The sequence below is a fragment of the Calliphora vicina genome, chromosome 3 (genome assembly GCF_958450345.1).
Source record: "Calliphora vicina chromosome 3, idCalVici1.1, whole genome shotgun sequence".
Lineage (NCBI taxonomy): Eukaryota > Metazoa > Arthropoda > Insecta > Diptera > Calliphoridae > Calliphora > Calliphora vicina.
The window spans coordinates 82171065-82181919 of NC_088782.1; the positions used below are offsets into that span (position 1 = coordinate 82171065).

Genomic DNA, 10855 nt, shown 5'->3' on the forward strand with positions numbered 1-10855 from the left:
AGCGAGCGGGCTTTATTAGAGGTGTGGGCTGAAAGAATGGCAGAGCTGCTACTTCTACAAATGAATTTAACTTTAATCAGACTTTTTATTTCTTTTAATTTATTTATTTAATACAAAAATATTTTTCTTTATTTTGTTTTGTTTTGACATTTTTGTTTGGACAGCTGATTTTGATACATAAATAATCGATAAAAATTAGAGATGACAGTCATTCGTTCGTAATTCATATGGTAATTCAAACTGAATTACGTACGAACAAGGTAATTCGCACTTGAAATTTTGTATGGCGAATCATGTAATTCAGTTCGTAATTGGGGGTTGAATGACGAATGAGAGCGTGAATGACGAATAATGTAAAAACATAAAATTGTGGCATTATTAATTAAACAAATATAATTTAATTATTATTTTCATTATTAGAAAAAGGAAAAAGTGCAAGCAAGTGGGACCAGGGCAGCGAGCGGGCTTTATTAGAGGTGTGGGCTGAAAGAATGGCAGAGCTGCTACTTCTACAAATGAATTTAACTTTAATCAGACTTTTTATTTCTTTTAATTTATTTATTTAATCCAAAAATATTTTTCTTTATTTTGTTTTGTTTTGACATTTTTGTTTGGACAGCTGATTTTGATACATAAATAATCGATAAAAATTAGAGATGACAGTCATTCGTTCGTAATTCATAAGGTAATTCAAACTGAATTACGTACGAACAAGGTAATTCGCACTTGAAATTTTGTATGGCGAATCATGTAATTCAGTTCGTAATTGGGGGTTGAATGACGAATGAGAGCGTGAATGACGAATAATGCCGTCGCGTGAACATGGTATTAATGACTTAACAAAAAGACAGTTCCAAATCGAATGTTTTCAAAATTACATTAAGCCTAATAGTTACTTAGGTTATCAGTTTGAAACTGAAATACGAAAATACTAATGCAATGGAAAAAAAATCAGAAATAAGAAAACGATGTATTGTACATTTTTGTATATCGCTGTTGAAGCAATTGATTTGAAGTTAATTTTTGTTTACTTTTTGCTTCTAAAAACCGAGACATTTTGTCAAAAATAGATAGTTTTTCAATAAATAATATATTTTAATAAAAAACGATGTTATTTCATATTTGGAACAATTTTCAGTAATATCTACATTATTAGTTGGACAAATCATTCAAATATTACATCGTTTTGGTTTAAGCTTTTGCAGTATCAGGATTCCGCAGAAAATAATATTTTCAAAGAACTAGCTGATTTTACTTTGCAAATTATTTGTATGTCATGGTCAAATGCGGAAGTGGAGCGAGTTTTTAGTCAGCTCACTATTGTAAAATCAAACTTAAGAACTTGTTTGCAAAATATATGTATTTTAATTTAATCAAATTAATTTTTATTAAAAATTGCCTTTGTCATCATGAAAAGTGCTGCTACGATTATGAAATCTCAAGAAAGTTTTTAAATTTAATTAGTACCTCAGTTATATACTCAAAATGATAATTTCTAATGTATTGATCTTAATTAATTTTAGTATATAATGTTTTTGGCACACATTTTAATTTAAAATTGAATTATTTTTGTTTTTAAATCAGTTTAGCTTCATAAATCGTTAAATAAAAATTTAGCGGTTTTATTCAGTGGTTTTATTTTAAGATTTAGTGGTTTCTGGATTTATTTTAAGTGCAATCTGGTGGGATATGGTCTTAAAGTTTTGGCAACACTGAATATAAGTGACATAAATTATAACAAAAACTATTTAACCGCTAAACCTAGTGAGAGAGCTCGCTCTTGTTCCCACACTCTACCATCAAATAATACTAACAATATACAACTAACATCACCAATCAATATTTGTGTAGAAAATAGCATAAAAGAAAACACAAATAAAATCACAGCTCAAGCAACAACAATGCCCATACCTAAAACAACAACAACTAACAAGCATACACAAGCTTTAAATAAACCACAAGTGAGAGCTCTAAAGTGTTTAACCCTCTGGGAAGCGTTAACAAAACATAACCAAAACATGTCTAATTTCATGACATCCATGCAAACTACCATACAAGAGCTTTTGAGAGCCCAGAACCAAATAATTCAAATACTCTTAACAAGAAAATGAGTTTTTTAAAAATTTGTTTCTGGAACGCAAATGGCTTGAACCAGCACAAAGCTGAGGTGTCACACTTTATCAACGAAAACAATATAGATGTATTGTTAATCTCGGAGACTCATTTAACAAATAAATATAATTTTCATATTCCAGGTTTTATATTTCATCCCACGAATCATCCTGATGGTAAGGCACACGGTGGTACTGGTATTTTAATTAGAAATAGGATAAAACATTATACCCTAGAAAATTTTTCAAAAAACTATTTCCAAGCAACATCCATTTGCTTAGAATGTGGAGTTGGAGATTTGAGATTAAGGAACATTTTGAAGAATTGTTTAATACACTAGGAGATTGTTTCCTGGCTTGTGGTGACTGCCCAAAGGCAGACAGCTGTACAGGACTCTAGTTGATCGAAAAAATTGCTTAGATTTTATATCACCGGGTCAGCCCACTTATTGGCCTTCTGATCCTAGAAAAATACCTGATCTAATAGATTTTGCCATATCAAGGAATATAAACAGAAACTCTATTACTGCAGAAATATCATATGAACTATCTTCTGATCATTCTCCCGTTATACTGCACTATTACTATATCAATCGTCTCATACGGAAGCTTCATTATTCAAGACTGATTGGTTGAAATATAGAAAATACATCAGCAGCCACATCCACACTGAATGTAACATACAGTGTGAGGAAGATATCAATGATTGTATCAGAGACTTCAAGTCTCTAATCTTTTCGGCCTTGGATTACCAAGTGCCAAATTCCTCCTAATCCTAAAATGTGTATTTCCAATGCAGAAATTAATAGACTCCTCCTCGAAAAGAGGAGATGTAGAAGAGGCAACACAACAGATCCCCTGCTGCTAAGCAGAGGCAAGCAAGAAATAAAAAAGAGCCCTTCAGTCTGAAGAGGATCGCAGACATCGAAACTATATTGAAAGTTTAACCAGTACTAAGCACACAAACTTCTCCCTTTGGAAGGCATCTAAGAATATTAAGCCACCGGTAGAGGGTCAAAGTCCGATAAGAAAATCTGATGGTTCCTGGGCACGTAGTGCCGTAGTTTTCGCTGAACACTTAAGTAATGTGTTCCAACCAAACCCTCCATCAAATAATTTTGTATTGGTGGATTTACATGTTCGGGTAGGAGCAGACTTCGAACTAATCAATGTTAATATAGAAGATGTTCAGAGGATCATAAAGGACAATCTTAAACTAAGAAAGTCTCCAGGTTATGATTTAATTACACCTTCTATGATTGGAAACCTACCAGATGTGGCAATTATTGTGCTCACAGTATTATTCAATGTGATCTTGTCTCTAGGAGTATTTCCGAATGATTGGAAAATATCCCAAATTATAATGATACCCAAGCCAGGAAAGGATTTGACATTGGCATCATCCTACAGACCTATTAGCTTATTGCCTTGCTTGTCTAAACTATTTGAGAGAATAATCCAATTGAAAATTTTCATCAATTCGGATTCCGTAAACATCACGGAACAATTGAGCAAGTTAACCGCCTAACTGGAGAGATACGAAAATCTTTCGAACTAAAAAAGTACTGTTCGGCAATATTTCTAGATGTTGCCCAGGCTTTTGACAAGGTTTGGCATAAAGGTCTAATACACAAGATAAAATGCCTACTGCCTTCTAGTACTCACAAAATACTAGAGTCTTACCTATCGGATCGCTTGTTTAGGATAAAATGCGGCGATTATGTGACAAGCGACTATGTGTTAGAGGTCGAAGTGTTGCGAATGCAACTCTATTTTTTTGTTTACTTTACACTCTTTATATATTACATACATATGTACGTTACGCAGAAGTATTGCAACTTTTTTTTATGTATTCTCCTTTTATTCATTCGTCAAATTGAATTCTTGAAATAAAGACGCCATTTATATAAATTAATAAAACACGCTGTTAAATCACTTATAGGTTATGGGCCCAGTGCGATCTTAAAGCGTGTTAAAAATATATTCATCCACATAAAGTTAATAAAAAGTTATTGAGGCTATGGCAGGCTCTGTGGTACGCATTGAACCATTAAATGCTGAAAATTATGACACATGGAAACTTCAAATGAAGGCAGTTCTAATTAAAAATGATCTGTGGTCATATGTCGATGGATCAGTTCCCTGTCCAGTAGCAGAGGCAGATGCTAATAAGTGGAGGCTGTTTGATCAAAAGGCTTGTGCGGATATTACGTTATCCATATCCCCATCAGAGCTGAATCAAATCGCGGAATGAGGGACACGTTCGAGTCAAAGGGACCAGCAAGGAAGGCTACCCTTTTAAAACAGATTGCATTGGCGCGAATGTCCGAGAGCCAAAATGTAAGGGACCATTTAAACAATTTCTTCGATGCCGTTAAGAAATTAAGGGAGATCAATGTCATAGTAGGTGATGACTTACTTGCCATATTGTTATTGTACAGTCTCCCCACGTCATATGAAACATTTCGTTGCGCTCTTGAGACTAGAGATGAGCTCCCGGCTCCAGAAATTTTAAGAGTGAAAATTTTAGAGGAAAGTCAGTCACGCAAAGCAACCGAAGAGCGAACGGAACAAAATGCGTTATATGTCAAATCAGACAAAGGTGGCAAACATTCTTCAAAAGCTAACAAAGCGGACCACAAACGCAGCAACAACAAAAAACCGTCTATGAATTGTTACAAATGTGGCAAGCCAGGACATTTTGCGAGAAACTGCAAAACAAAAACAACAGAGAGGCAACGTAACGTCATCGAACAGCAGTCAATGTTCAATACGGTAGAGGCTGCATTTTTTTGTGGGAAGGACAACAAAAGTTATTGGTGTCTACATAGCGGCTGCACAACTCACATGAGCGTAGACAGGAACAATTTCATGGATTTTAAAACAATACACAAAAAGCTGCGTTTGGCGAATCACGACGAAACGAAAATAACAGGTGTAGGCAATGTCAACATTGAAGTACGAGCAAAAGGCTATGGATCAAAAATAAGCCTTGATGAGGTAATGTATGTCTCGGATTTAAGAACAAACTTGCTGTCGGTTTCTAAAATTACAGATAAGGGGTACGATGTGCTGTTCCGTAAAGATGGCGCTGTAATAATGAAAAACGGCCGTCATTTGTACACAGCAAATAGAATCGGAAACCTGTTTTATTTGGAGGACGATCATGAACGAGCCGCCGTTGTCGAAGATAAATCCGGCAGTATAAACACATGGCATCAGCGAATGGGACACCTCAACGAAATTGACTTAAAATTGATGATGAGAAAAAATTTGGTACACGGAATGCAATTCTCAGAGGAGGAAAAATTGTACCCATGTGGAATATGTATTTCACAAAAGCAGACACGAAAAGCATTTCCGAAATGTGACGAAAATAGAACATCTGATCTTCTACAAATTGTCCATAGCGATATTTGCGGCCCTATGAGGAGTAATTCCATCTCCGGTGCAAGATATTTCATTACTTTTATCGACAATCAATCCAGATATTGTGAGGTGTTTTTCTTGAAACACAAGTCAGACGCTTTGGATACTTTCAAAAGATATAAAAACGCGGCTGAAAATATTACTGGAACGGAGTATGTAAACACAGAGTTTAATAAATACCTCGAGACATGTGGTATAAAAAGACGTCTAACTGCTCCTCATACCCCCCAACAGAACGGCATATCAGAGAGGAAGAATAGAACTCTAGTCGAGATGGCCAGATGTATGCTTAAACAAGCAGGGACGCCCCCGGAATTTTGGGCTGAGGCTATCAGTACAGCATGCTACATCAGAAATAGATGTCCAACCAAATCCTTGAATGGCCAAGTGCCATTGAAAATATGGACACAGAAGGTACCAAGTGTGTCACATATGAGGCCTTTTGGCTGTAAAGCCTTTGTGTTGATTAAGGACAAGTCAAATGGAAAATTTGACTCAAAATCGGAGGAATGTATTTTGGTTGGGTACTCAGCAGAAGCAAAGGCTTATCGTTTATGGTCTCCGAGCAAAAAGCACATCATTATCAGCCGTGACGTTAAATTTTTGGACAAAATGTTCTTTGAAAGCGAAATTAACGAGGCTCGTCAGAACCAGCATAAAGATTTAAAGTCAATAGACTACCTTTTTCCTGTGGAAACAATTATAGAAGATGATGACGTCACAGTTGAGACACACGCAGAGGCAGCAGATGAAGAACCAACGGCCAGCGAAGTGGAAAGAGAGCCGAGTGTTAGGAGACCTGGTTTACGTCCAAGAAAACATCATAAATATATTGTTGATATGAAAGAAGTGGATCACAACGGCCAATCCGATGAGGATGTTACTTTTGAGGATTGTGAGATAGCGAATTTGGCCATGGCGGGTGATCCACGAAGTATAAATGAGGCTTTTAGCGGGGATGACTGTGAATCATGGACTCGTGCCGTCGAAGATGAATATTTGGCGCAGATAATCAACAAAACTTGGGAGATAGTAGAACATCCAAATGGCAGAAAAGTAATAGGTAATCGTTTTGTTTTTCGTACCAAAGAAGATGGCAGAAAGAAAGTACGCCTGGTGGCCAAAGGGTACTCGCAATGTCCAGGGGAGGATTTTGAGTCAACTTATTCCCCGGTAGTAAAATCCTCATCGATTAGAATTTTATCGGCTATAGCGGCTGAAATGAATCTAAGGATACATCAAGTAGATGTCGTCACCGCGTACCTCAATGGAGAACTTATCCATAACGTTTTCATGAAAATTCCAGATTATTTGATAGATGTCTTGCGAAAGTTGGAAAATGGAGCATCGCTGGGGTCGTCGGTCAGTAAAAGTGATAAGGCTAGGGAAACCGCCTTGAAATGGTTGCAGGAAATTCAGAAGTACGAGAGACCAGTATGTAACCTAAAGAAAGCATTATATGGCTTTGTGACGGTAACGTCTCCTTTTTATTCTTTTTTTTAAATAAGGAACAATTTAACACTTTTAACATAAAAAATTTTTTTTTAAACTTTTAGTTTTATATTTTCATATGTCAAAATAAGCAAATGAACAAGAATCAGCTGTGTATGTAACTCTACACAAATGTTGACATTTTTATTGAGACCTATACAAAAGGTTAATGACGTATAGTGGCGTTTCATGATGAAATAAAAGTGATCAATCACAATAACCAACCTTACAAAAATCATGTAATGACCTACAAGTGTTCTTGAAACAATATATATATATATATTCCCGTCGTTCCTACAAGGAGCATAGGGCCTTAACAAAGTCTTTCCATCTGGATCTGTTCATAGCGATGTTTTTAATTTTATTCCAGCTAGTATGCATGTTTGCAGCATCGATCTCAATTTGTCTGCGCCACGTATGAGCTGGACGTCCTCTTCTGCGGCTGCCTTGCTGGTTCCACTCAATAGCAGTTCTAGCAATATCTGAGCTTGACTTACGTAAGGTGTGACCTACCCAGTTCCATTTTCGCCTTTGTATTTCAACCGTTATAGGTAATTGGTTCGTTAGATGCCATAATCTGTTGTTTGACATAGTCTGTGGCCAAAAAACTCGAAGAATTCTTCTAAGGCATTTGTTTGTAAAAACTTGCAGGGCATTCATATCACGAGTGCAGCATTCCACGTTTCGCAGCCATAAAGTAATGTAGATCGAACATTTGAATTAAATAGATTAATTTTGACCCGGCGAGAGAGAATTGGAGAATTCCATATCTTATTGAGTTGGCCATAGGTTTGCGTCGCCTTTCTTATCCGATTGGCAATATCTGCACCTGAACCACCGGATGTTGTGAGAATAGCGCCAAGGTAACAGAAGGAGTCAACCTCCTCCAGGGTCTCATTATCAATTGTAAAGTTATTTGCGACATCCGTGTTAATTCGCATCACTTTAGTTTTGCCAATGTTTATCCTGAGACCAGCGTTCTTAGCAAACTCTGTGAGACGTTGTAATTTGATGGTCATATCAGAGTACCGATGAGAGAGAAGGCATATATCATCAGCATATTCCAGATCATCTAATCGGTCTCGAAGTCCCCATACGATCCCTCTATTATCCGACATAGCCTGGGTCATAACAATATCTAACACAATATTAAATAACAGTGGTGACATCACACAACCCTGCCGTACCCCTGTACCAACGGTAATTTTCCTGCTAAGCTTTCCTTCGTGTCGAATGCGGCAGCTTGCATTGATGTACATACTCTTAACGAGCTGAATAATTTTCTGTGGGACTCCTTTACATTCAAGGGCTTTCCAAATCACATTGTGATTGAGAGTATCGAATGCTTTCTCGAAGTCAATGAATATCAGATATAGAGGCGATCGCCATTCGACCGACTGTTCCACTATGATTCTAAGTGTGTTTACGTGGTCAATACATGATTTATTCGGACGAAAGCCAGCTTGCTGCATTCTGAGTTGTGGTGTTATAGCGTCAGACAGCCTTGTCGTTATTATGTGGGTTATTATCTTGTTCACCATGCTGAGTAACGTGATACCTCGCCAGTTGTTACGTCTAGTTAAATCTCCTTTTTTAGGTAGCTTTACTATTATGCCTTCTTTAAGCTCTTCGGGAACGTTTTCGTTAATCCATATATCTTCTACTAAGGGCAAAAGGATTTGTGCACTTGTATAAGGATCTATTTTGAGAAGTTCTGGAGATATGTTGTCATTTCCAGGGCTTTTGTTGTTTTTGAGCGTCTTGATTGCGCATACAATATCAGATAACGAAGGAGTGGTGGTGGATATATTTAATACGTTATCGTGGGTAGTACAATTACATATTGGGTCGTAGTTTGGCCCCGGGGAGAGCATTGAAGAATAATAATCAGCCCATAGATCACGCTGTTCATCTTTGGATGTTATGAGTACACCATCGTCATTTCTTATTGGCCTTCCAGATATGATAGGTTTGTTTATTATCCTTTTAACGAGCTTGTAGAGATCCCCGCTGCGATTTGTATCGGCTGCCAGTTGAGCCTCTGTTGATATGTTGCTTACCCAAGTGCGTTTATCATTGCGTGCGCTACGTTTTACCAGACGATCTGCAGCAGTATACTGCGAACGAAGATTAGCTTTCGCGTTTTGGCAGAGTTGAGGGCGGCTTTTAGGTCTTTTCTTTTCGTTATAAGTGACCATGTGTCGTCAGATATCCACTGTTTACGTATGTGTTCCTTATACCCAATATGAGCTTTGGCAGCATCAGTTATAATGCGTTTAGTATTTTGCCAGTTTTTACGCTGGTTAAATGATGTTGATGATAGGGATTGTTGTAATGCATTATTATAATTTGAGGCTACTGTCGGATTTCTAAGCTTGATCACGTCGAATTTTTTCTGGATTGTTGGGACATTATTATCTACTGCAGCTAATTTGATGCGCATACTTGCCACCACTAGATGGTGGTCACTTGCAATGTCAGCACCTCGTTTGCATCTTACGTCCAGGAGAGAACCGCGCCATTTACGGCTAATTGTTATATGATCAATCTGATTCTCAGTTACGGGATCTGGAGATACCCATGTTACCTTATGGACCGGTTTGTGCGGAAATAAGGATCCGCCAATAACGAGGTTGTTCGCCGCACACATATTGACAAAAAGCTCACCATTTTCTGTCCGTCTACCCAGTGCATGAGTACCCATTATATTCTCTAGACTACTGTTGTCAGGACCAATTTGGGCATTGAAATCACCCATTACCACTAAGATATCGCCGATGTTCGAGGACGATATTGCGCGATCGAGGAGACTGTAGAATTCCTCTTTGACAGAATATTCCGAAACATCTGTAGGTGCGTAACATTGTATACATGTCATGTTACGTGCACGGGTGCGCAGCCTTACTGAAATTATCCTATCTGAATATGGTTTCCAACTTATAACGGCATTATGGGCTTCTCTTGACAGCAGCAGACCAACACCAGATGATCTTGTGTCACTTGCTGGTTTACCGCAGTATAGAAGATGGAGCCCCTCCGTGGTTGTTGTTTCACCAAAATCTGGCCAGCGAAGTTCACTTAGCCCCAAGATAAGTAGGTTGTAGTTCTTAAATTCCTTGCAAACTTGAGCTAGTCGCGATGATTCTAATAGCGTTCTTACGTTCCAGGTTCCAAATCGAGTCCGTTTTTTCATGCTAAATGTCGTCATCATTTGATCAGATCGTTGTTTATTTTCATTTGTTTCGGTTTCTATAATCGATTCAATTTAGGATGTAGTAGCTGATTAGACATCTCCACCCGATCCTGGTGCTGGGGCTGCCAGCGTGCCGCCAGGCCGACGTTCGACAGAGCCTCGTTAGCGTTAACAGGGGTCACCAAGTCCGAGCTGGGCAGTGGGTGAGGTTGTCATTTGGAAAGGATTGGCTATGTGTACAAATATAGTGTATATTTGTATTCGCTTCACTTTCCCTTAACACTTTCTTGAAACAATAGGAAATGAAAAACCAAAGGGGAGGTGGGTAATGAGCGTTAACCTAGGCTTCAACACGCACTTTACAAGATTGCAATAATCATTACAAGGTTAAGTAGCAAAGTGCGTGGTGTTTGTCCAAGTGTTTGCTAAAGGTTTGCCCAAGTTCTTAAAAAAAAAGAAAACACAAGTGTATAAAGATTTAAAAATAATTTTTTTGAGTTAGTTATCTTATAACACTTAAATTTCTACCCTAATCGAAAGTTAAAAGAAAAAAAAACAAGTAATTTAGACATACTATTATAGTATATTTAACAAGATTGAACAAGGTAAGAACAAAATTTAAAGATTCTCA

At 37.5% G+C, this 10855-nt stretch overlaps 1 protein-coding gene across 1 annotated transcript; it reads right to left on the minus strand.

Moving 5' to 3' along the window:
• Nucleotides 1-7325: 7325 nt before the first annotated feature.
• LOC135955570 (uncharacterized) lies at nt 7326-10239 on the minus strand. The gene is made up of 3 exons (XM_065505924.1): nt 9255-10239; nt 8639-9135; nt 7326-7625 (listed from the first exon to the last, which is right to left on the minus strand). The coding sequence occupies exons 1-3, from the start codon at nt 10237-10239 to the stop codon at nt 7326-7328; spliced, it is 1782 nt and encodes a 593-aa protein (XP_065361996.1).
• Nucleotides 10240-10855: the final 616 nt, after the last annotated feature.

Coding starts and splice junctions, on each gene's coding strand:
- LOC135955570 (XM_065505924.1), bottom strand. CDS start 10,239: ATGACGACATTTAGCATGAAAAAACGGACTCGATTTGGAACCTGGAAC. Junction 9,136..9,254: donor TGGGTATAAGGAACACATAC/GTAAACAGTGGA, acceptor ATACTGCTGCAG/ATCGTCTGGTAAAACGTAGC. Junction 7,626..8,638: donor AGCTTAAAGAAGGCATAATA/GTAAAGCTACCT, acceptor TTTTGGCCACAG/ACTATGTCAAACAACAGATT.